The sequence below is a fragment of the Myiozetetes cayanensis genome, unplaced genomic scaffold, assembly GCF_022539395.1.
Source record: "Myiozetetes cayanensis isolate MyiCay16 unplaced genomic scaffold, myiCay2020 scf6-25, whole genome shotgun sequence".
In the NCBI taxonomy this organism is placed as follows: Eukaryota; Metazoa; Chordata; class Aves; order Passeriformes; family Tyrannidae; genus Myiozetetes; species Myiozetetes cayanensis.
Window position 1 is genome coordinate 6408526 of NW_026087853.1, and position 26516 is coordinate 6435041.

General features: G+C 42.9%; 2 protein-coding genes across 3 annotated transcripts in view; one reads left to right on the forward strand and one right to left on the reverse strand.

Annotated features, from left to right (window-relative positions):
* Positions 1-7324, forward strand: part of AHNAK2 (AHNAK nucleoprotein 2) — a 74219-nt gene extending 66895 nt beyond the window's left edge. The window contains 1 exon segment of the mRNA XM_050335587.1: positions 1-7324. Within this exon segment, the coding sequence (XP_050191544.1) occupies positions 1-6341 (6341 nt within the window). The 3' untranslated portion in view covers positions 6342-7324.
* A 3766-nt stretch (positions 7325-11090) lies between these two features.
* Positions 11091-25765, reverse strand: PLD4 (phospholipase D family member 4). Of its 2 annotated transcripts, none has more exons than XM_050336862.1 (11): positions 25656-25765; positions 22675-22764; positions 20701-20909; positions 19831-20014; positions 18375-18495; positions 17882-18009; positions 17513-17713; positions 16969-17108; positions 13924-14089; positions 12835-12931; positions 11091-11549 (listed from the first exon to the last, which is right to left on the reverse strand). In XM_050336862.1, the coding sequence occupies exons 1-11, from the start codon at positions 25656-25658 to the stop codon at positions 11341-11343; spliced, it is 1548 nt and encodes a 515-aa protein (XP_050192819.1). In that variant the 5' UTR covers positions 25659-25765; the 3' UTR covers positions 11091-11340. The 2 variants fall into 2 exon arrangements, with proteins under 2 accessions (XP_050192819.1, XP_050192818.1); XM_050336861.1 differs by lacking the exon at positions 25656-25765 and adding an exon at positions 23076-23243.
* Positions 25766-26516: the final 751 nt, after the last annotated feature.

A 26516-nucleotide genomic window follows, 5' to 3' on the forward strand; every position in this document is an offset into this window, starting at 1 on the left:
GAGGCGGCGGCATGAAAATACACATGCCCAAAGTCAAGATGCCCAGCGTGGTGTTCTCCAAGCCCACCGTCAAGGCTCCCAAAGTGGAGGCAGACGTCAGCCTCCCGCAGGCAGAGCTGAAGTCCGGCGCCGCCGACGTCAGCATCGCGGCCCCTGACATCAAGCTGCCCTCCGTGGAAGGCTCCCTGGAGCTCCAGGCGCCCGAGATAGACCTCAAAGCACCCTCCGCTGAAGTCTCGCTCGACGGGGCCAAAGTGGAAGCCTCGGGCCTGAAAGGGAAGCTTAAGATGCCCAAGTTCGACAAACCCAAATTCGGAGTGTCCTCCCCCAAGGCGGAAGGGCCCGAGGTCAGCCTGCCCAGCGCAGAGGTCGAGCTCCCCTCCGCCACCGTGACGGCAGCAGGGGAGGGCCCCGGCCTGGACCTCAAAGCCGAGGTGCCCGGCGCCAAGGCGGAAGGGGCCGGCTGGAAGCTGGAAAAGCCCTCCCTGAAAATGCCCAAAGCTGACATCAAGGCTCCCAAGGTGGACATCAGCATGCCTTCCGTGGACGTCACCCTTCCCAAGGCCAGCGTTGACGTGCAGGCGCCCGAGGCGGGCCTCAGCCTGGAAGGGGAAGCAAAAGCCCCAGAGAAGGAGACCGGCAAGAGCAAGGACGGCAAGTTCAAGATGCCCAAGTTCGGCATGCCTTCCTTTGGCTGGTCCAGCAGCAGAGAGGCCAAGGGCAGCGTGGCTGACGAGGTGGACGTGAGCCTCAAGGAGCCCCAGGTGACGGTGCCCTCGGGAGCCACCGTAGTGGACATTACCCTGCCTGAGGTGCAGGTTCAGGTGCCTAGTTCTGAAGTTCCTGTAGATTCTTTGTTTTCTAAAGAGGACGAGATGGGTAAATCTGGAAGTTCTCTATTTAGAATGCCTAAGGTTTCTCTTTCCAAAAGTTTCAAACCTCATCCAGAAAGTAAGTCCAAAGTTGATGTTTCATTGTCAGAATCTCTTAGTTGTTCTGTTACAGAGGATACTCCTGCTGTTCTTTCAGGTAGTGTCAGATCTAAACCCTTGCCAGACTTAAAGGGAGATAATATATCTAAAACTACTAAGTTCAGAATTCCTAGCTTGGGTTTCTCCAAAGTTGATTTGAGTTCATCTGTAGTTGACCCTGAGTCCTCATTTCAAAAAGAGGATATTACACTTACTAAATACCAGATTAATCTAACAGAATCTGAATCAAAAATACCTTCTCTTGCAGATGAAAATCTTTCAGATTTTGAAATTTTAAATGAAGATGATTTTGTGGAGCAAGAAGGTCTTAAACCAGAAGGTAAAACAAGAGCTGCTGGAGTATCTTTGAGTGACACAGATGTAACTGTTAAACTTCCTAAATTGCGAAAACCAAAATTTGGAATTTGGTCTAAGGGTAAAGCATCAGAAAGTGACATTGGTTTGAAAGTGGAATCTGATGTTTCCAAGGGAAGGATAACATCTGATTTAACTGATCCTGATATTGGAAAACCAACTCAGATGTCTGACGCCAAGTTAGGTGTCAAGTTGCACAAGCCTTCACTTCAAGTTATTTTGGATGCACCAACACTAGATTCTAATCTCTCACCAATAGAAGTTACCATGCCAAAATTAGAAGGAGAAATCCATGGTGCAGATTTAGACTGCAAGGCAGAACACGTAGTAATTTCTGGAGAGAAGGATACTGAGGAGAAAGAAAACAAATCTAAATCATCAAAATTCAAACTGCCTTCATTTCGTTGGTCACCAAAGAAAGAAGCTATTGTCCCGTCTCAGGCTGAGGAACATCTGGAAGAACCACTTTTGTCTACTTTATCTGGAGACACAGACTCTGAATTAACTTTTCCTACTCCTGAGAATCAATACGTTCATGTAGAACTTGATACATCTATAGAAAAAGATGGTGAAAAGGTCAGAAACAAGAAGTCCCAATTTACCATGCCAAAGATCTCATTCCCTAAAATTAAGGGTCAGAAAGTCCAAGTCTCTCTGCCTGTACTCGGGACTGATGTTTGTGGTCCCAAACAAGAAAAAGAAGATGTTTCAATACAGAAATCTGAGAAAGAGGTTAGTGGGGAAAATGCAGGAATGGGCATAAAAATGCCAAAAGTTATGGTCCCAACTTTGGAATTTTCCAAACCGGAAGTCAAAGCTCCTGAAATAGACATGGATGTTAGCAGGCCTACAGGTGAGGTCATACTTCGTATGTGTGAAGAAGATGATCTAAAATTGAAATCAGCTGCTGATGATGCCAGCCTCTCCACCTCAGGCATTAAGATGACAACTGAAGGTTCACTTGAGATGAAGAGTCCTGACGCAAGTGTTGAGAGAACATCAAGTGAAATTGCTGTGAGTGATGTAGAAATAAAAGCTGAAGGTCCTGAAGGGAAAACAAAAATGTCTAAATTCCAAATGCCAAAGTTAGGAATTACACTTTCTAAAGGGAAAGGGCCAGAAAAGGAGGTCAGCCAATCCAAATCAGAAGTCAAGGTTCCCCAACTAAAAGCAACAGTAGAAATATCTGACATTGCTGTTGTTGAAGGACCAAACTTGGAGGTGGAATGTGGCACAGGAATAGAGACTTACAGCCCTCAAGTTGACAGTAAGGCATCAGAGGTTGATGTTCACCTCCCTTCAGCTGACATTTCTGTTCCAAAACCAGACAGTGACATTCAGGATTCAGATTCAGCACTAAAAATCAAAGGGGAAATAAAGCCAGATGGAGATGGAGAAGAGAAAGAAGGACATTTCAAAATGCCAAAGTTCAAACTTCCGTCCTTCAGTTGGTCACCAAAGAAGGAAGCAAGTGTTAAACTGGATTCTGGAGCAAACCTGGAAGACCAAAAGCTTGCTGTAATGTCAAGCAGAATAGACACAGAAGTGCGAGGAACTGCAGTGGTTGATGAAGGTAGTGGGACAGCCCTTGATCTGGAAATATCTACAGGAAAAGTTGAACAAAAAAGTCCAGTTAAAAAGCCTCAATTTGTCATGCCTAAAATTTCACTCTCCAAGATCAAGGTTCCAAAATCTCAGTCTCATTCGTCAAAAGTTGAAGTTGATGCTACTCTTCTTAAAACAGAAAGAGATGGTGATGATTCAATTCAGATACCTGATATAGAAAGAAGTCATTCCGAAAGGACCGAAGAAGGGGCACAAATAAACATAAAAGTGGCTGATGTTAAGTTCCACACGTCAGAATTTTCCAAAATAGAAACTGAAACTTTTCAAAACAAAATGGGAATCAGCTCAGCAAAGACTGATGCCTCTCTGACTCCCTCAGAGGGGAGTTTTCAGCAGGTTGACCTAAAGTCAAGCTCTACCGATGAATGTAACATTCAAAAAACAGGTATTAAGATCCCCAAAGGAGAAGCTTCAGTTGAACTGAAGAGCCCTGATATAGTAACAGAAAGATTGTCAGTTGTGGATGGAAGAAAAGTGAAATTGGAAGATCCTGAAGGGAAGATGAAAATTCCCAAATTCCAGAAACCAAAGTTTGGAATCTCTCTAACAAAAGGGAAATGCCCAGAGGCAGAGATCAGCTCTCCAAAAATAGAAGCTGAACAACCTCAGCTAAAAATAACAAATGAAATTGCTGACATTGCTGTGGGAGTTCCAGCATCAGAACTTTTATCTGATATGTCAGATCCTGGAGTAGTTGTTTGTAAGATAAAAACACCCCAAGATCTGACTGATGGCATTGAAGCTCCAATAAGCCCCCAGTCAGTGTCTAAACCAAGGACAGAGGGAGCTATTGAGAGTCTTGAGGACAAAGAAATCAAATTAAAAGAAGAACATGAAATAAAAACTGAAGAAGTTCGGACTGAAGAACATCAGGGATGGTTTAAAATGCCAAAATTCAGAATACCTTCATTTGGCAGGACATCCTTAAAGGAAAAAAAGAGTGATGCTGATATTGAAAGAAGTATGGAAAAAACTCAGGTGAGCATTCCCTCTGCAAAAGTACAAACTGAAACAAGTATTCCCGAAAATACCTTCTCATTACCACATGCAGTTGCTGAAATTACTATTGGAAAAGAAGGGATTAAAAAATTTGAAGATTCTGTGAAGAGTTCTGATGTTAGCTTGTCAAAGATGGAAGGAGATATTTCATTGTCCACAGAAAGAACAGATAGTAGAGTGAATATTCCAAAAACTGAAACTTATGCAGACATAGTTAAGCGTGGTGCTGAAGGACAAAAATTGCATACTTCAGAATTCACAGTGTCTGCAGCAGAATTGCCTAAATCATACCTAAATGCTTCAGAAATTGACAAAGACAACAGTTTAACAAGTAAGTTTCCTACAGGTACTCTGACTCATCAAGAGCATAAAGTCAAACCACCGGATATGGAAGTCCCAAACATAGAAAGTTCCTCTAAATTAGAGACTTCAGGAGTAGGATGCAAACCATCATCAACTGGAGTTACTCTGGATGCAACACAGGTGAAAATAGGTGTTAGTCCTCCAAAGGAAGATTTAGATATTCAAAATAAAGAGGCAACAATTGAAAAAGGAAAGATAAAGGGTGAGGTGAAAATTGTAGGAAAAGACAGTGAAGAAAGTCAGTTTAAAAGGACTATGTGTGAATGGTCTACAACAAAGGGATCAGAAGATGGTACTTACGTTACTGCTAAGCTGGAAGATCTAAAGGTAGAAGTTCCAGGAGTGAAGACGAATGTTAAAATTACTAGAGTAGATCCTGAAACGAAATTTCAAGTGAAAAGTGTTGAAAAGGATGTGTCTGCAGGAGTGGAAGTGCAAGTAGAAGATAGAGCAGAAACAAGTAAAACTAAAGCATACAAGTTTAAGATTCCGAAGTTTGGAATGTTTCATTCAGAAATCAAGGGTTTTGAAGATGATATCAATGTGACAAAGTCAGAAGCTGAGTCAGTATCTGAAAGTGAAATAGGCACAGCAGAGATGCAGTTACAAAAACCAGAAGGATCTATTGGCCTGAAAAGTCCAGCTCTAGATTATATGGAAGCACCTACCAGAATAATAGGGGAAACAGTGGACCAATCACAACGTGGCCCAGAAGTAATTGTAAGAATTCCCAAACTAAAAATACCAAGATTCACTTTTAAAACTCTCCCAATTGAAGCTGATGTTTTAGTGTCAAAAGTGGTAACAGATCCAAAGGGATCTAGTGCTGATATTGAGGTAGTGCAACTGGAAGCAAGCTCTGCTATCTCTGATGAAACACCAGGGGCTCTAGAGGCAAGTATTCAAAAAGCAAAAAGCAAAATTCTGACGCTGACTGAACCTGACATTAAAACAGCACAAATGACAACTACCATAGAGTCCTCCCTTTCAAGTACAGGGCAAGACGTTCACTGGTCTTATGTAGAAGGCCAGGAGGTAAGTGAGAAAGTAGAACCTGAACACGTTGCTATTGAAAGGTGTGAGATTTACACTACTGAAATACTGAAAGAATCAGAGATTCTGTCATCAAAAGTCAAAACTGCTACACTGGGATTCTCGTTGCTGAAGGCAAAGTTGCCTGAATCACACAGTGACTTAGAAGTGGTAGTCCAGCAACCATCTCCAACAGAAGGTGGATCAGTGAAAAAACCTACATGTGCTGAGGAAAGCTTTGGAGTAGCAGCACAGAGAACTGGCAGTGCTGAGCTTAAACTATCTGACAAACCACATCATGAGTCTGAAAAATTTAGTGGAGAAGTAAGTTTGCCAAAGTTAAAAACATATGTTACTGAAGTAAAGCCTTCCAGTAAACTTGAAGAGAGTCTTCCTCATAAATCACCAGAGAGAATAACTTCGGGTCCTCTCTCTAAAGATGAAGATGTAGCTGAAGCCATGGAAGGTGAAGAAAAAGCAAAAACCAATGAGAAAGAAAAGACTGATAGCAAAAGATCTCCTGGAAGATTCAAGTTTTGGCTTCCAGGTGTTGGCTTTTCATCTTCTAGTGATGAAACAAGCACAGATGTAAAAACAGAAGTAAAAAAATCAGATCCAGAAGATATGAAATCTGCTGACACATCAGATGATTCCTCTAAGCAAACTGAAAAAACTGGATGGTTTAGATTTCCCAAGCTTGGTTTCACATCTCCTTCTAAAAAGGCTAAGTCTGTTGAAAAAGAAGAGATGGGTCATAAAGAGGGAAGAATCTCAGATGAAGATAGCCCATCAGATAAACCTGACGTATTTTTTGATGCACAGGAAAGCTTATCACCTAAAGAAACAACAAGTAATGAAAAAGTTGAAACTGATGGGGCCTCATCTATTGTGACATCTTTGGCAAGAACTGAACTAATCTTGTTGGAGGAAGAAAAAGATAGTAAATCTAATATTGATGGAGATACAACCAAATGAAGGTTGCATGTTCTCAGTCCTCAATGAAAACAAAATCATCTACATGTACAGAAAAGAATGTGTTTTTTTAATTTTCTAGTAACTGAAAATGAAAACCCAAAGCTGGTATCAATGAAAAGAGTTGAACAGAATTTACCACATGTAAATTTTCAAGTACCTGGATGTACTATATGATGCACTTATAAAAATAATGATTTCTTCAAATCTGCACCAAAGGCAATAGTTATGACAAGTACAGAGGAGCCCATAGTTTGAACAAAGTCTGAAAAAATATACCTGAATCATGAAAGTAAACGATTGAAAGGCTCAATGATAGCAAAAGGTTTTTTAAATAGGCTTCTCAAAACACACAATGTAATTACATTTAGATTACAGATTATTTCCAGAATGGGTTATAAACTAGTACTATAAGAACTATATTTACATGTTTAGATTTTGGACCTTTCTGACCTACTTTTGCTTTCTTATTAAAATGTTTTTCTTTATTTCAGCTAAAGTAGTATGTATATTCCACAAACATTTTAAAATATAAAATAAAATTTAAATACTAGTGTAGAGACACTAATGCTTTTACCTCTTCCTCTCTTCTCATTTTTTTATTATTGTGGTGGGTCATATTTAGCCTTAAGAGATTTTAAAAATACCAAACCAAAACCCAACAGAATAATTTCAAGACCAAAAACTTGTAACTAATTCACATTTTTAAGATACCAAAATAAAACATACTTACAAAGAATAATTATTCAGATGTGGATAAATAAATTTTAATGTATATATTTATGGGATAGTTAAATGCTTAGAATGATCTACCACACTGGTGGAATTGCTTCAAAGATTTTCGGGAAAGGAGGTGTATATAATTATTTGCTTCTTTGTTTATATCAATGCTTCTCTCAAGGGCACAATGGAAACCAGAGTGCATATGTGACAGCCTTCACATGTACCAAAAAAACACTGTCTGTATTATTAAGTCACAATAAACTCACCATATGAATAAATAACTCGACTAGCGTGAGTTACTGACATTTCTGATTCTGAAAATCTCGGCTTAAATTTGCAACAGGTCTCGTTATGGTAGTTTTCTAATCCTCTATTTCCTTTCCTCATGTTCTTCTTTGTACAGGGAAAGCAGATACAGCAAAACATTTAGCAACTGGATTGTAAATGAAGTGTACTTGATCTAACCATTTGTAAGGTGAGATGCTCTTCATTTCTATATCATAGAATCATACAATGTTAAGGGCTTGGAAGAGACCTCAAAGATTGTCTAGTTCCAATCCCGCTGCCATGGGCAGGGACACCTCCCACTAGACCACGTAGCTCAAGGCCTTATCCAACCTGGCCTTAAATAGTGCCAGGGTTGGGGCATCTGCAGTGTGTCTGGGCAACCTGTTCCAGTATCTCACCACCCTCACAGTAAAGAATTTCTTCCTAATATCTAACCTGAATTTCCCTTTTTTCAGTTTGTACCCATTACTCCTGATGAAGAGCCCCTCTCCACCTTCCCTGTAGGCCCCCTTCAGATACAGGAAGGTTGCTATAAGGTCTCCACACAACCTTCTCCTCTCCAGGCTGAACAGCCCCAACTTGTTGTTAAGGGCATTGTCCAAATGCCTCTTGAACACTGACAGGCTTGGGGCATCAAACACCACTTGAGACAAGTTTGTTTGACAACCTCTCTTGGTAAGGAAATGTTTTCTAATGTCCAGTCTAAACCTCCCCTCATGCAGCTTTGAACCACTGCCACACATCCTATCCCTGGATATCAGAGAGAAGGGATCAGCACCTTCCTCTCTACTTTCCCTCCTCGGAAAGCTGCAGAGAGCAGTGGTCTGTGAGTCAGTGAGGACCCAGGAGTTGTCTTCTAGGGATTAGGGAGATATTTACGACTGTCAAGAAATTAAGTGTACCTTGATACAGCATAATTGGCAGGTGTAATGTTTTCTCAGTACCTGGATGAAAACAATGGAGGTATGTTTTATCTGGAGGAATCGGTAAAAGAAAATCCTAGGTAACAGCAGGAAAAAAATGAAAACAGATTATACTAAAGCTTTTGGAACAAGCAGGTGTCCAGAGTGTGAAGCCAGGTGGCTTTGCAGTCTTGTCAGTACTCATACCCTGTGGAGCGAGCCTGGTCCTGTCTTGCTGTCGTCTGCATTGCTGTCAGCAGTGCTGTAGCCACTGCACCGAACCAAGGGCTCTCAGAAATGGGGCTGCTGGGAGAGAGCAGTGCAGCAGCTCCACGTGAGAGGCACTCAGATAAAGCAGAGGGCTGGTTCACTTGTGTTGTACTCCCTCGTAACACAGGTACATGAGATGAGCTGATCAGAGAAGAGCATCCTTGCTCAAGATCCAAGTCAGCAACTCCTTATTGACATAAATAAACCAATACTGGCAAAAATTTGAGCAGCCTGCAATCAAACTAGAAAATCATAGAATATCCTGAGATGGAAGGGATCCACAAGGTCCAGCTCCTGGCTCTACACATGACATCCTCGTGAATCATGCCACACGTCCAAGAGTGCCATCCAAATGCTTCTTGAACTCTGTCAGGCTCAATACCAGGACAACTTCCCTGAGGAGCCTTTTCCAGTGCCCAACCATCCTCTAGATGAAGAACCTTTTCCTAGTATCTAATCCATTCAAGGACAGTAAAAAGATGCTAGTGAGTACCACTAGAGGCCCCAGCTTACATTTGGTACAGTTCTTAGGTTGAAGAAATCACAATCTAAATGAAAGAGATAAGTAACCTATGCATGCATAGGGATTATTATTACCTCTTTCATAAATGGTTTCATAATTTACATGATAGTCTATGTTTTTAATAGAGAATAAGTAAATAAGAATCAAGTCTTGAAGGGGCCTAAAATGTCTCACAAGAAACCAGGAAAATAAACTCAAGTTCATCTTAGATCTCATTCATTGTCTTAATTGTAAACCACCCCTTCATATATAGAGGAAAATCAACAATGATATCAGTAGAGAAAATAAAAGAGCACTCCCATAAATGTAAATTTTTCCTCTATAAGCTGAACCTGAACCCACACAAGTCTCATATGGCCATGAGACAATTCTGCCAGCTTGTCCAAAAACTCTGCCCCACTAAACAACTAATCCAGCACTGTCAGATTTGAGCTTTCAAGTGGAGGAGGAAGTAGTTTTCCTCTTAGTCCCACAATATCTGCATACTCCAAAACAGCGAAAACACAGCTTCGAGTGCCATCTAGAGGACTGCACCCCCCTACAGAAAACTCTTCTGTTGGTTAAGGATGTAACTTCTCACAAAGATTTTCAAGCTGCCTCTAGTAGGGAAGTATTGAATGAGAACAATTAAATGCACCTGCATCTTCCTCAATATTTTTGCACGTATGTGAATACTCAAAAAATTTCAGTGATACCTGTAAATGTAACTACATGTCTTAAAAAAATCTGCCTCAGTAACAAGATGTATTGATTTGTAATGATGGATAAAATAATCCAAGGAATCTTAGAAGTGTCTGGAAGAGATATCTAAGGAGCAGCCTGGGAACCAAAAAATGAAAAATTGGTTGAGATCGTTTCCGGAAGTCCTTATTTGTGTGGGGATTTGTGTATTCACAGAGGTATAAATCAGTCCACACACAGAGGATCACAACAGGTCCCTTTGTTATTCTCAGCATAGGGCAGGGATTCAAAAGCACATCCTCTGGAGGATGGAGAGGTGATGGGAAAGCCTGTACTCCCCGTACCCAGTGCTGTGTCTGTGGCAGGGGAGAGGCCTCAGAACCAAAATGCAACTGAATGAGGCCCACCAGGCCAAGAGTGAAGCCGTGCATTGCCACACACATTTGAGGGCTGGAAAGGTCTGCTGCATTTTTAGAGCTCAGAGATGGAGCAACAGGACAGGCTTTTCCCCAGTCCTTCTGTGGAATCCTGCTCTGGGCCTCGGTCTCTCTCCCCTCTGCTGTACATCAGTCCCCAAGTGAAAAGCTCACTTAGTGACTCCAAGTCCAGTGTCAGGCAGAGGTGCACAGCCCTGCCAAGGCTCGTGGAGCCCCAGCCACGTGTCACTGACACCACTCCATGGCTGGAGCACATGCCTTGCTCTCCTTTCCTGTCACTTCAGAGTCAGCCAGGGCAGAGGCCACACAGTGGTGGATATGGATGTAAGACATCAGATGGCTCAGGGTTATGGTCCAAGTGTGACTGCAGAAGAAAAGGCAGCCCAGAGACACAACACTGGTCAGGGCCTGCAGCTGGGTAGCCCAAAACGAACAAGGAGGCTCTCCAAGCACTGCCCACAGTGCAGGTGGGATGCCTTTGTCACAACAGCACCCATGCAGCGGCTTTGCCCTGCTCCCCTGTCCTGTTTGCTGCACAAGACCAACACACAGACACCCCAAAATCCCCAGACACTCAGGGGCTCCAGGACAGGTGAGCTGGAAGCTGCCCCAAGATTTAAATCCCAGGCATTTCTCTCTAACGAGGAGCCTGAACACTTAAAAATAGGTATTTCTCTAATTCCCTAATTCCTAAATGGTTTTAAAAATCTGCCCTCACTATTGTAGGTGACCATATACTTGGCTCAAATCTTAAAGTGGCCAGGAGTTTTATTAAAATATTTTATTAAAAATATGCTTAAACACGTGTAAGCAAACATTGTTAATGGAACATTTAGGTTGAAATATATAATCTTTTAAGATAAAATAGCACAGCGATAGTGGTCTCTGATATATTAAGGTCTTTCATGTTTACATTAATATCAGACAGTTTGTCATACAACACTATGCATTTTATTAACGCTGGGATAAGGTAATCACACAAAAAATTAAACATCACACACTGACTAATGGTTTTGCAGGTATAGTCAACTATCAGAAATTCTTGTATTATCAATGCGGACACCATGAGGAAGTGATTTCTCTGACAAAGACAAAAAGAAGAACGTTCCTCGATTTGCACGGGAACAAGATTCAAATGTATTTTTTGTGTCTATTTTAAATGTACATTTCAATTCACTTCAGAGTTGGCCTTGCCAGTTACAGTCTTTCTGTCCCTGCACATCTTCCAGATTCACTGCATATTTGGAATTCCAGTCTCGCTCAAAAAGGTTTTTTACCTGTTCCTGGACAGGCAGTTGCCTTCTTTGCAGGTTGGTCCAATTCTGTTTGATAATTAGTCCAACACCAGCTGTATTAGTGAAGTAATCTTCCGACCAGTTGGAAGTCCCTGTGCAATGGAAAAGTAGCTGATCAGAAAACATTAATTTCCCAGTGTTCTGTTTGATCTCTGGGCTTTGTTGATTTGCTCTATGACTGCAAATCTCATTAGGACCAACGAGGCAGCAAAAATCAGGTCACCTCCTTCTTACACCAGACCTCAGGTTTCGGAAACTAGGTATTAACTGCAACCCTGAAAGTTCATAACCTTCTGATTCCCTAGAGCCTGTGACAGAATGCACAAATTTACTAATTATAAATATGGGAATAGCGTGCAACACTTGAGTATTAAGAGGGGTAAAAGCCAGTGTTTGGCATGGGTTTCTCTGTTTAAAGAAAAGAGTCCTTAATGGACTTAATTCTCTTTACTTGTTGAAAGAAAACAAGAGGAGAAACTAGACCCTTGATCAATAAACCCTCAGGAGCTGTTCTGAGCTCAGCATGCGATTCCCACTTCTAAACCAGGCAAAGCTGGGAATCCAGCTGCAGGCATTGTCTACTCTCTCTCCAAAGCTCAATTCAGAAAATCAAACACTGTGAAAAAAACACACGTTTTATCACTTAGCACTTCCCCTCGTGATTGCCTGAGTCAGAAAAATCTACTGTCAATTCCAGAAGGTGCTTAGGCATGAAAACAAATTATCTGCATATCTGCCTTCAAAAGACAACTCAGTTTGAAACAAGTTATTAAAGTATTAAAAGCAAATGGAGCTGCAAACCCTCAGCCAGTTGGAAGATTGGGCTATTTGCTGGTGTGCATTGCTTGGAGGATGAGCTGACTGAAATGACAGAGCCCTCTCACATTCCCTTTTCTGAGGGATCCTAATAAAGGAGTGAAATGTAAACACCATCCCGACTTTCAGGAACTGAGCAGCAATTGACATTACTGTTTTCTCATTTCCTTTCCTAGAGTTCTGTTCAACAAACAGTGCGTGGAATTAATTCCTCCCAGCAATTTCTTGTTATTAAAGCACAATAATGTTATACACTAGAGCACCAGCCATCACTGCGTCATTCTGAGCACACAGGCTGTGAAACTCCCACTGTGCTTGTCACAGGCTGTGCACTCAGCCTTGGCATGCTCTGTTCCTAATGGTTCACAATCATATGAAATAACCTCTTACTGAACTTGACCTACATTATCATCTCCTCTTCACATCTGTACTTCTTTACCCAGGACAGACTTCTTTTCATGGCAAAGTGAGATATTTTTTGATATTGCAGCCCACCCTATCTCAGTCTCAGTCCAATAGATCTGGAGATAGTGTAAGTATCTGGAATACTGGAATACATACCAATGTAGGCTACTTTATCAGTGACCATATATTTGTTGTGATTCACTCTCCCATGAGGAATGTTTGTGTGATTCAGAACTGGAACAATGAAGAGTTTCTGGAGGGAGAGAGATTAAAAATATAAACAGAAATACTAGAGTGAGGAACAGACTTCATGATTGGATAATGCATGCTTTCTATAGTTTCAAAGAATAGAATAGTATGGGGAGAACAGAGAAGAACATTCCACACTCAAAAGAAATTTTACTCTTATCCAAGAAAACTAACAAATAGTACTTCCACTATACATAAAATTGGATAAGCAATTGAGATCAGATACAGATAATGTTTGCCTCACAATGTTCCATTAGTGGCACAGCTATTATCATTACAGGGCAGACAATTAAATGCAGTTTTAGACAGCTGTTTAATAGATCTGTGTTTACCACTGATTGCTGCTCTTATTTTGTGCTAAAATGGGATGATCACAGACAAGAGGGGTACAGAAGGAAACAATAATGCCTAACTTTTTGTGCTAACTTACTAAAATCTACATTTCTGTCCTTTTTTTTTTTTTTTTACTTAAACCCTTTCCTTCTTCTGTGACATCTCTCTGTTGTTGGGAGCATCCACACTATCCCCAGTCTACCTGATACATTCCAGCCTAGTACCTGTGGCCTGTGCATAATATTTAGTGTTCAAAAATCAGTCGATTTGTATAGATACAGCAGATATCTCAATTGTGAAAAACCGATAGCAATTAGATCCATTTAAAATGCTCCATGCAGGAAAAGGTCTCTGAGCGGAGCACTAAGTTATCATATAAACTGTCACTGTCACAGTGCTCAGCAAAACAACTGCCTGAATAATGTCTCAAATGCCACAGCCAGGCACATTCCTGATATCACTAGTGGCTTGGAAATAGCTGCTTCCTCAAAGATTGCATCTTCGGCCTTATTTTCACAAGGATGTGAAACAGTCACTGCAAAAACAGACAATCTGCTTCTCTAAAAGCTAATCCTTGCACATGCAAACGGCAGTTTAGACTCAAAAATCAGTGTGGGGCCGTATCCTCAAGCTCTCTTTCCAAAATCAGGTTTCGTATCATACCACGTCGACACTGATGTGGGCATGTGGGTTGTTGAGAGCACGCAAGGACCTCAGATAGTTGAGCATGGCTGGGTCAGAGGATGTCCAGCAGCTGGCCAGGAGCCGGACTTGCACTCCGCGGTTGAAAGCTGCACGTCTCAGGGCATTGTCGATGGCTGGCCAGTATCTGCAGAAAAGGAGGTTTGTGGAAAAAAGGGATACTTTTTCATCAGTTCAGCAGAAAGTTGTGACAACAAACTGAGACTACAAGTGACGCCATGCACAGATGGGATCTCTGATATCTAGTAAGCGGAGCACTTGTGCCTTCCCTGGAGGGGATTTCTGCCTTCCACCAAGTCCATTCTTTTCACAGTGTGTTTTGAGGCCTCCAGGTTCTGCCAAATTAAGTTGGAACTGACCAAAAAGTTTAAAGCTTAGCAAAGATACACACACAGTATGGTGCCATCATGCCCATTTCCTTGAGAAACTAAAAACAACAACAGCAACTCCAGTGTAAAGCCAGATCATACAGCAGAGAATAAAAAGGACAGTGCAGAGCCCAGAAGAAAGTCTAAGAACCATTTTGCAGAATATGGTCTTTTCAGAGACCTGGAGAGTGTTTCCAGTGACCAGAGGGGTCCTGTGCTGTGAGCCAGTGTGGGCAGGCTCCATCCCTCCCCACCCCTCCTTGCCCTCTTTAGCATGCTGTGTGCCCCCGAGGTAACAGACACAGCTGTGCTCTCCTGAACATGGGAAAATCTGTTTTCCTGACACTTGTGTTGGCAGTAGCTTAGGGGAAAATTTTTAACATCCTTCACCCATCTACACAACACCAAGAGCTGGACAATGTGCATCCCAGAGATAGTAACTCCAAACACCCACGCAGCATTTTCATTCCGTAGATCCTGACAAGTACTGCACAGAGGAAGACAAGCATCTTTAGTACAGATTGGAGTGCTGATACGGAGAGAGGACCAGCACTGGCTCACAGTCCCATGAGCAATGATGAATTAATTTGCCTAACTTAATCCTTTTGGTCTTAATGTACAAAGGCCTGAATTCTCTAATCCTCCCTCGTGCATCGTCCTATTGCGATCAATGGACTGGCCCTGTGCTCTCAGGCTCAGGCTGGCTTACAGATCCTGGAAAACTTTGAAAAGCATGCTACTTGAAATGCTATTTTTGAACAGTGTTAATTTTTTAAACGTATCGGTTTCTAGTTGATTAACACTCAGGCATTAGACAGCAGCTTTGTTTCCTCTGCCTCAGCTGCTGGAGGAACCTAACCTGAACTAATCAGCCTCAATTCATGGCACTACAGCTGGTTGCTGTGGAGATAGCCCCAGGCCCTGCACCGCTTTCCCTGGGCCTTTCAAACTCTTGTTTGCATCCCATCAGCCCTAGATGTCACAAATGGTGGATTAAGCCTTCAGATGAAGAAAAGGGAGTATTAACACAATCCTAAGGGGGTAAAGAGACTTTCTGTGAACCTATTCTTGGCTAAAATCAGGAGGTGAGAAACCCAGAGACTCAACTGTATGAGATAGAAACAGAAAAATGCTCTAAGGTGTTTGGTTTATTAAAAATATCCTCCAAGTGGAAGTTGATCTTGAGATTTTGTTTCTTCCTGCTAACACACACATGGCACAGCTGAACAACAGAGGCTTTACACCACCACGACACAGGACATTATGAATGGTACCATTCTGGCTTAATGGCAACCTAGAGCTTACCCTATTCTTTGCAAGCCACGTTGCACATAATTATTTCTCTTGAACTTCTTTCTCAGGTTATTAAGCTGTTTGAAAAACTCAGAAATGTTATAAGCAGGTAATTCAGAGCACTTGGTTGCATGTAAACATCCCAATTCAAGCATATCTAAGAGGATTTGGAGTCTTAGTGCTGCCCCATGACTGACTAACTTTCTGTGTTACTCAAACTTGAGTTGATGTGCAGAGTCTGTATAATTCTGCTGTGACCTTGGGCAGCCCACCGGGACCATGGCAGTGGTTCACCACATGCAGGCTCAAGGCCAGGTTAGGTGGGGCTTTGAGCAGCCTAGTCTAGTGGAAGGTGTCCCTGCCGATGGCATTTGGGGGGGAACTAGATGATCTTTAACCTAAACCATTCTATGATTACTCCAGATCACCACTTCCACCCTCTCTCTGAGAGCATGCTGCTGTTCGCATCCAGAACTTGGAAGTCCTTAGATGGAATTATTAGAAGGAAAAAACCCAACATACCCAGAAAAAAATCACCACAGAATTTTCTTTTAGAGACTGTTTCAGCTCTCATTGCAGAGGTCAGCAAGGACAGCTATTTAGCATCCTCTAAACTATGGGGCAAATACATCAAACAGGCAGCAGAGCTGGAAGTCAAGACTCCTCAGAAGTAAAAGAGAAAAAGAAAAACAGGAGCAGAAAAGATTAAAACAATATTTTCTCTGAAAGGTCTGATGTCAGATATAGATCTCTCATGTTGCCTTTCCTCTCTCTGTTCATAAAGCTGCTCTGTTGAACTGTGAAGGAAGCTGTACCTGACTGTCCCTAGTCTGGCACTTCACAGTTTTCTTTCTGTGTGAAGAACACAGGAGGCTGCTTTAAAACACTGGCAGAGCACATGGGCAGTATTGGATACCATCCTTTCTGTAGCCTCAGTATTACAACCATAGAATCCCAGAATCCTTAAGGTTGGAAAAGACCTTTAGAATCATCAAGTCCACCACTGAAAAATGTACTCAAGTGCCATATGCATACGCATTTTGAACACTTCCAGGGATGGTGACTCCACCACTTCTCTGGGTGGTCTGTTCTAATGCTTGACAACCCTTTCTGTGATTTTTTTTTTCTAATATCTAGTCTTAAACTCCCCTGGCACAACTTGAGGCCGTTTCCCCTCACTCTGTCCCTTGGTACCTGAAAGGCATAATCCACAGGACAGTTTTAAGTGCAGAGCAGAACCTCAGTTCTCTCCTCTCTGAATATTTTCACTGCAGAAAGGGGAGAATAAGATATTTTCCCTTTAAATAGTGCAAGTCAACTGATCTGCTCAAGATTAAAATTGTACCTTCTTGGATGAACAAAACGGCTGGTAGGGAAATATTCCATAACAGAAACATACACAAACTTCTGTGCCTGACTGATAATACTGATTATAGAATAGAGGTCATGGGTGCGACCTTTTGGACAAAATGCTGGAGGAGAAGCCTGTAAAGAAGAAAACACACAGATTAGTGATTTAATTTTTTTTTTTTTTTGGTCAGACTCTGACTTATTTATATTAGATCTCTGCAGTTTTCATTAAAATAGCACAAAACACTTGAGGTGGACTACTACTACCGTTCCTCGTGCCTTCCATGTCCTGATGGGTCAGATATTTATTGATATATTGAGCCAATGGGTGATTAAAAGAGACCTACACACTGTTTCTGCCATAGTACCTGACAGCTGATGCTGGGTCAATCCTTATTTTTTGAGTAGGTCCAGAGAAACCTGATGAAAAAATTATTATCCAACTGGAACACAAGTAACTGAGGGCTGCTGAGGAAACTTTTCTGGTCTTTCCTTAAACATAGTTTACAGTCCATTATTTTATTTTCAAACATACTTACAGAAAAATAGGCTTTTGTCAAGATTCCACTAAATTCTACTTCCAGAGGCCGACGGTTGTTAATGTGGGTAGAATAATTAAGAGGCCAAGGGAATGGGATGGTAGCATTAGCATATCCAAGATCCCAGTAAGTCCTAAACGTTTTCCAGAGGTCTTTGGCCAAGCAGCTGCAGTTGTATATCACAGCACCAAACTCCTTCACCTGCAAAGAGAGTAAGCTGTGTCACAGCCCCAGAAGGAGCCACCTCCAGGGGTTTCTTTGCTGCTTCTTCCACTCAGTCAATATTTTATATAATTATGATTTTTCTCTGTTGTGCGCTAGAACACAAATTTTCCCCCGCATTTTTGAATATGCAGCAGCAGAGCTTACCTGAGATAAAGACCTCCAGTCCATGTTTGCACTACCAATATATATGTGCTTCATGTCTACTATCCAGAATTTGCTATGCAACACTCCTCCTGTCAAATGTCCAAAATCAATCTTTTTCACGTGAGCCCCTGAAGAAAGATTGGCGGGGTGGGGGGGAAATAAAGAGTTTAGGTAAAGCATGGAGATGGTTCCTCAACAGCCAGAACACATCTGCATGTCTGACTCTTGCAGCCAGTAATAACTACCAAAATTCACAAGCTCTCATTCCTGGGAACGCTGTAATTTGAAAAAAAACTACGCAAAATGTGAACTTTCAGAAAAATCCTTAAGGGTGTGACAACATACAAAGAAACCATGAGCAAGTGAACAGATAGCGCTTATCCTGTGAACCCATGTAAGCACCGTGCTGGAACAGGCCCTGCAGACCAGTTTCCCTCACATGCCTTTTTGCAATACTGAAGCTCTGAATGTATCACTGAAGGGAAATAATTACCTTTTGCCTCTAAAAGCTCAAGGTCCGTTGATTTTGTAGCCAAAGTTGGCACACTTGCTGCAACATACACAGAGACATTCTCTGCAAGTAATCTCTCAAACCTCTCCAGAATATCTTCACCCTGTGTAAGACATTGTTATTTTTTATATTTTGTTATAAAACATTTAGTAAGATATATGCAAGTACAGTGTTACTGCTGGGCGCTTCCCAAGGCAAGGAAGGTCAGAAATTTCACCTATTTCGGGAGTGTTTCATGTAAATAAAAAAAGGGAACAAAGATTCTGATCCAGTGCACGAATTAAAGTTTATTCTCTGTCATTTAATGCTATTAGATATAAATAAGGTTTAAAACTATAACCACAAACATCCCAGATTTCAAAGATGAATGTCCCAGTGCAGATCAACTGCTGGATCCTGATGCTCAACAGGTACTTGGGGTCATCTCTCCCTGAGGATAAAGGTGACAAAGACTGTCCTACACTGAGCTGTCCCTGAGCAGAGACAGTGCTCAGCCTTATGTCTATCACTTTCACTTCTTCTCATGTGGAGTAAATGACTCATTTTATACAACCAGAGACAGCTGGGGAGAAAGACAAGAAGACCAGTCCCAGAGAGTCCCAGAGAGTGAGGAAGGTGTGGCAGGAGGGAGGAAGAGGCTGAGGTCATGGTAATAACCAGCCCAGCAGCTGGTCCATCAGCAAACAGCACGATTCCCAACACAGCTAAGATCCATACCTGCCCGAAATAGGGTGGCCTTGTCCCTTCTGTTTTCAGAACAGTCCCCCAGACCCTGCTCAGGATTGCCTGGGAGGTTGCTAGCTGCCACAGGCCAAAGGGGAGCCAAGGGACAATTAAACAAGATGGACAGTTGCAAGGTGAGCCTGGGCCGTGGCCTCTGTCATTAATTTCTGGTGGTAGAGCCAGAGAGGCCACTCAGGGTGCCCAGGAGGACAGCCCTGTAAAGGAGAATGAACCTCCTTATCTGCTGTCCGGTGGTAGGAGTGAGGGACAGATGCACAATGGGTAGATGCAGGTGCTGTGAGAGAAGCAGCCTCTGAAGCAGTCAAAAGTCCAGTAGACTTTGCTTGTGACCCTTCCAGCTAACCAGTGGGAACTGGCACATTCACTTGTGTACATGGGAGGCTCCTCAGCTCTGCCACTGGCTGCCCCTAACACAGGTGGACCATCCACAGGGTAAGCAACTGTGGGTTTGAGGCTAACCTCTGCTTGCTCGTAAAACACAGCATAAAAATACTCAGAGCCATCTGGATAGAGCCCAGATGGAGTCTAACTTGACTAGAGAGGGGAAGGCTGGAGTGTTGCTTCAGACCAGCATGGAAAACCTTCCTGGGTTTGCAGGAAGAGTCAAGCAATGTCCCTGAGAGACAAACCACACAGCCAATCTGCCACATGTACACAAGACATACAACCACAGATGTGCTTGATTTTATCTTACCTGCTTGGAAGATGAGTCATTGACACTGATATCCTTCCCAGTAAGAGACCAATAGTAAGAAGCCACATGAATTTTTTCCTGGGCTAGATCAAGCAATCTCATCCAAGCTTGATACAAGGGTTTGGCTGCAGTGCTATTTATCTCAAAGGGTAAGTCATAAGGAACATTTTCCACCAGGTCAAAGCTGCAATGGCAATTGGACATTATGAAGCAAGAGACAGTGACCCAAGCAGGACACAAAGCACCTGCCAGGCCATACAGTTGGTCATCTGGGAAGTCAACCTCAAAATCAAATAAGCTGAGCTGGATAAACAAGCTGGGAGTACTCTCTATCCCTAGTTTTTATAGCCAGGCTTAGACTGTACATTTTCCTCCCAAATCCAGCAGAAAGACTTCTCAGTAGCTGTTCTGAGCTTTGAATTTTACCATCCTTAAGATGAGGAGAAAAGTAACCCTGTGGGGCTGTCACTTCAATACCCTCTCCACCCTCTCCCAGGACAGACAGCTCCTGCCATTCCAGCCTCTGAGAGAAAGTTAGACCAGCAGAGGTTGCTTTGCCAGCTGATGTCCCTGCTGCCTCCCACCACAAAGGGAGGGTGTCTGGAGGTGGCAGAGGAGCAACAGAGCTGTGCTGAACATACAAGCACAGGACTGGGAGTGGAGCTCTGATACTGCCCCTACTGCTCCTCATAGCAGGCAACTACTAATTACCCAATGCCTAAACAACAGCCACACTCTTCCCAAATTAGTGTTACTTTATCAACTTATAATACAATGGGAAGAGAACAAATTCCATACTGAAATTATCAGTATTGTAACTAGTCCTCCACCTGATGACTGCTTCTCCACATGCCATCAAACATGACTCACCTGCAGGAGTCATTGGATCTAATGGTGTCCTCCTCAGTTGTTGTGGTTCTTGGGAGATCTCCGTAGAGTCCTCCTTCCTCCTCCAGCTCTTTGTAAATGCTGACAACTGTTTCTTCTCCATTGGCATCATCTGTGCTGCCCACTCTCATGAAGTAAACAGTCATCGCGACAACAACGCCAAGCATCAAAATTGCCCCTAAGATTTGAAACTAGAACAGAACCCATACAGGAGAGGATTTAAAAGTGATCACCAAGTCACTGATACACCAGTGAATGGATGACTACCTGTTCAGGTGAATAAATCACAATCTTTGAGTAGTAGTTCTGCTTTCAGCTACTGACAGACAATGTTCTTAGATGCACCACTGAAAGTGAGGATCTCTCAGCTTGGATAGGGTTTTGAGCAACCTGATCTAGCTGAAGATGTCCCTGCTTATTGGAGGAGGGTTTGACTAGATGACCTTTAAAAGGTCCCTTCCAACTCAAACTGTTCTGTCATTCTATGACCACAAACTAGGTGAGGGTTGGCTAGTTTGGGGTTTTTTTCTGTGCCAACATATCAACCCCCTGGTTTTTTCCTAAACCTTTGATTAGTTTGACATCGATTAGTTTTATTTTAGCACAGGACCAATGGATATTCAACAAAATTTCTACCAAAATCAAAACATAGAAATCCCTAACACAAGATTATCTGTGGGATCAAGCCCAGCACTACCATAAAGAGAAAGTTCATGAAATCAGGGGAGAAAAATCATGTCAGAAGCAGAGGGAAGTTTTGTGGATTCTGAACATGTTCTACTTTTGTCTTCTAACTTAAACTCACTTAAGTGAAACTATAGAAATCTCATTTATCCGTGTCAACAGTATTCCTTTGTCATTCTAGTGTGGTGAGTTAGCTTCATTTCCCTTTTGCTGTACTTTCAGGTTTTTTCCTGGATGTAGATTTAAAAAAAAAAAAAAGAAAAGAAATATTAGACTGGCTACATGGTATATCCAGGTCTGGAATCCAGCCACTCACTGGAAAGTATAGCACCAGGCTCTAAATGCTGCCCTATACTGAGGAGGAAAAGACAACCACCAGTGCAGATCCATTTCCCCCCAACAATTATCGTGTCTGGCTCCCTGTGGCAATTCTTGGAAGCTGGGAACATCCACCAGCCTGTGATAGGCAACCTGCACTTCAGAGCTGAGCTTTTGAACTTCCAGGCAGGAGAACCAAGTCTGGGGTGGTTGTGAGGCTGTAGCCATAAATCTGAGCTCCCAGAAGGGCACATGGGAAAACCGCACAGGAACCAGTCGCCTCTGAAAGTTTCTGTTTTACTTTCTATGTGGATAAAGCTTCTTACTTTTAATTTTCTCTGCTTTTCTCATAATCTACAGTGCTGCCATTGATTTCAGGCAGTGACTTGAATGAGAAAAACATTTTAAATCCATCTACTTCAAATTTTGCCCTCTGTCTTGTTCTCCATCTCATCAAGGGCAAAAAAGCAATCCCACCGATTTTTAACAGTTCTGCCTTTCATCCCATGAACACTCTGACAAGACTTAAACATTGCCCAGGCTTTAGAAGACATTCCTAAGGTAAGAAATCTATTTTGAAGTCACATCCTGGCTGTCACCATGCTACACATTGTGCTGTCCAGGTGCTCTAGGCATGCTGAATAAATGAATAAATGAATACATGAATAAATGCTGTGTTAATGGTGGAAGTGAAGCTCTTTGTATGAGCATGGTTTACTTCCTGAGCCAGACAGAGCTGCAGGATTTAGCTCCACATTACTCCCTCTCGGCAAGGTTTGATCAGCCTACCAGATAAATCAATGAGGGTTTTGTCACTCACTTGTTTACAAATAGGATTGAAACCTACATGGATTTCTAAAATGGGCAATAAAATCATTCTTCTTAATCTGTTATTTCTTTTCAGAAATGTAATCTCAGCTCTTGCAAGCAAATGTAGTATATCCCCATAATTACCGTTTTGACGTCTTTTTGATTGTTCACGCCTAATTTCATGTTGGAGGACTCACTAAACCTCAGGGATGTTTTTAATGCTTTTTTCACAATCTGAAAAACAGAAATGTATGCAAGGGGAAAAATAAAGCTTTATGACAACATTCGTGTACAGCCAGTTACAGACAAAAAAATGCAGGTTACTGCCAGTGCTTTATATAGTGCTCTGAGATTTAAGTACAGATCTGTGCAACATCCTCCCTGTATTATATGGGTCTTGAGTGACATCAGCAGATTCCAAAGTGAGAGAGAGAGACAGGTCCCTGCAGTTTTTCCCTGGTGCTGTCTACACACAAAAATCCCTGCAGTAATTAATGTGTAAACAACTGCATCGCTGCCTCTTCCAGCCATCCTTCAACACCCACTTTTGTCCTGTTGCAAGTGAACATGTTTGCCAACAAGCAGTAATTAAAGTGCAGAAGCTGTGGGTGATAGTGTACAGCATCAGTGTCATCCTCGTGTGACTCAGGCTCCTGCTCTCTTCCTGTGCCTGTGAGTTGCCTTCAATGCCAGTGTCGGTTCCAGAAGGGAGTCTGTTAAGAGGACAAGGACCAGGACAAAATAAAAATTCCCCTTCTTCCCTGTTGCAGCCATTACTAGAAAATAAGTTATCTTCTTTTCCTCCTCAGGCAATATTGCTCCAATCTTGTGTTACCACCAGCAGAGGCAACCATAAGAGCAACTACCAAAATAGGCCGAAACTCACAGCAGATGGTCAGGCAAGGGGAGTTGGCACTTGCCTGTTTTGCCTTCTCAAAAACTTGACAGATGCCCAGTGGGTCACTCGTCATCCCTGCACTGGTGGAAGAGAATTTACCCCGTAGGAGTCAGCTGTCATTTTGCGTGCTCAGAAGCAAGAAGCACATCCTGGGGTGTGGTAGATTTCAGAAAGTGCTACCAGATGATATCACCACCTGCCCAGTCCCCAGTCTACTGCTTCTGACCCCTGAGCCACTGGGAGTTTGTATCCTGGAGGATGAACACGCTGCCATGGTGCCGGATACGCAGTTGCTCTGTAGGTGGCCACACTCAAGCTTTAGGTAGGAAGGATCCTGCCAGACTTATCCCATCCATCGTGCCATATGTTCACAGCTATTGTCACCTGAACTGGATGGGCTTATGGTGTCTGCCCTCCCCTACCAGTAAGGCAGCATGGCCATACACATCCATGCTGCATCCAGCTCCTGCCCACTCCATCTTTTTGCACGGATGCTGTGACTGCGTGGAACAGGCAGGAGTTGGACACAGTACATGTACAGCCCCAAAGGCTTCTTGTGGGGCCCAACTTGCAAGAGCTGGTGGGGCTGAACCAAAAAGGTGGAGGATGTTCTTGGAAGAGAAGGGAGGTGAGTCTGAAACAGTAACTTGGGAAATGAAGAGAGGAATGTGAAAAGAGCAGATGAGAATGACAAAGATGGGAAAGGTGGAGAGGGAAGAAAATGAGCTGCAGAGAGGAAAGCTGTGTTTTCATTTCAAGGTCTGGTTGTTGCTATCATCTGTAATCACTATGGCAGTGTCCACTTTCCAAGGTAGTTTTACTCACCATTTTCACTGTCACTTCTTTTTGCTGCCCCCAGGCTCAGCTGCAAGCTTTTACATTAGAAATAGTTATAAATGCTGGCAGGTAAACATCTATTCTCCCAGCCCTAGAGAAATGGAGTGGCTGCCAGCAGTGAAGGACACTTGGCCATTCCCTGGTGAATGTCAGGTCCCCATGCCCCTGAGATCCCAGCTGATGTTTTAAGCACAGTATGAAGACCCAATGTCTTACCCCAGAGAGCTGACAGTCCAAGCAGACTGGGGGCATATAACACACCATGCAGAGAAAGCTGTGTGGCAGCAGCACATGTCATTCCCCACTCCGAGAGAAAGTAGGCACATACCAATCCAGAAAACTTGGCGGAAAGAAAGGGAAGAGAGAGCAAGAGAGAAGATGCTGAAGAGTTTGGTAGGAAACTGAGGCAAAGGAATTTTAAAGGAGGAGGAGAAAGGCAGCTGACAAACAGCAGCAGCTGCCCTTCAGCCTGGGCCAGGAGAGCCCACTGAGGCTGCAGGTCACACACCACAGCTCGTGGCTTTGGCACAGCTGTCCCAGTCAGCTGGGCTGGCCAGGAACAAACAGCTACTGCATGTGCTTCTCAGCACAGAACCAGAGCTGAGAGGTGACACCTTGTCCCTCTGGCCCCCAAAGTCACATTTGGTGACCCAGGCAGCGTCTTGGTAAGGAACTGCAGCTGTCAGCGCACTTACAGACATGTGATGGCCTCAGGAGGATGGAGCTTACCAGAAACTTGTTTCAGTTCTCTTTTTCAGCAACAGTTACAAGATGGTTTAAAAAAGCAGCGTTTTTCTTTTATGTGCTGTCATAGAATCATCTATCATTTGGTTCAAACAAAGCTCTTCTTGACCCTATCTTTGATGGTGATGGGTTAGAGTCCCACCTGCTGTCCAGAAGTCATGAGAACTGCACTGAAATAGGCAGTCTAATTTTCAAGAAGGAAAACATCAGAGACTCAGACAGAATTCTTAAAAATAATATTGTAGCTGGTCAGCAATTAACTATGGCTCCCTCGAAGCTTTCAGGGCTTTACCAGCTGCCAATTTCAATGACTGAAGTTCATCCAAGAGTAATAAATACAAGTGCTACTTAGCATTGCTTCACAGCCTGGAACACCATCTAATGCCAGGCTGCTGAGTGTACACAGGAGATTGTTGTTTATAACACTAAGCCTCTGCTTTCTCCCTTCCCCCAAAATAACTTTTCATACTTCTTTTCTCCACTAGTAACACACTATATAAAATTTTGGATTTTAAACACAAGGGTGCACTTCTTCATTACACAAACTCCTCCCCGGGAGCTGTTTGAAGCTCCCCAGATGAACAAAGTGCATTCATCTCTCCATGTCTAACCCCAGCTCTCTCAAGATGATGGCAAATGTACTTACCATCCTGGGAGACCTCCTTCTGCGGGGATGTCCTGTTGCACTCTGATGTTACTCCCAACTCTGTGTACGAGGGGCAGCGCCCATGTTTTCGTCAGCAGATTTGGTTTGGGCTCTTCTGGTTTTTTGCCCTCCTCCTGTAGATCACTTCCTCTTAAACACCGAGTTTCACAACAGGCACTGACAGAGGCCCAAGTTATCAGTCTAGTTGTTGTGACCCAGTTCTTAGACGCCAGGTCCCAACCTTCACCTGTTTGGCATAACTTTCTGCAGTGTCTGAGTTTGCCTGGTTGGAACTCTGTTGGATGGCCAAGTCAGAGTCTGGATCAGCACAAGAAAACACTGGTTGGAAGGGCTGCTCAGCTTTGGTGCTGTTTGCATCCTGTACATGGCAATATTCTCACTGCATCACTCTTAACCCACCGGAAGCTTCATTTGAAACAAGCAAACCCTTCAAACCCACCTCTCTGTCCAGTTCCTCTTGCAAACACTCTCCTGCTCAGTCATCCTTGGACAAATATAAGGAAGCAAACTAGCTCATTTGAAATAATACAGCTTTTGTCTGAAACACATGGCATTTGGAAATTGCAGTGATGTTGTTGAGTGGCAAGGTTACATCTGACATTGAGTTTGGGGCAACTTCTAAAAAATTATGTCTTCTGTAAAAATCCAAAGGCTGCACCTCAGCTGACACAACTCACTCTGGCAACACTGGTGCTATTCTGCAGGCAGCCCTTCATTCCTACTGAACCCAAGGATGCAGCTCCCTAGTTCAGTACCAGAGGAAGGATGCAGCAATGAATCAATGGAGAGACAACCTGGCACACGAGGCTTTATCATACCTTGTATTAAGCTGCTGACGAT

Excerpts from the sequence above, each read along its gene's own strand:
- PLD4 (XM_050336861.1), bottom strand. The coding sequence starts at position 23,099 with ATGTTCACTTGCAACAGGACAAAA. Across the intron at positions 18,496-19,830 it reads ATGACTCATCTTCCAAGCAG|GGTGAAGATATTCTGGAGAG; the intron begins GTAAGATAAAAT and ends TGTCTTACACAG. Across the intron at positions 17,109-17,512 it reads TGACAAAAGCCTATTTTTCT|GCTTCTCCTCCAGCATTTTG; the intron begins GTAAGTATGTTT and ends TCTTCTTTACAG.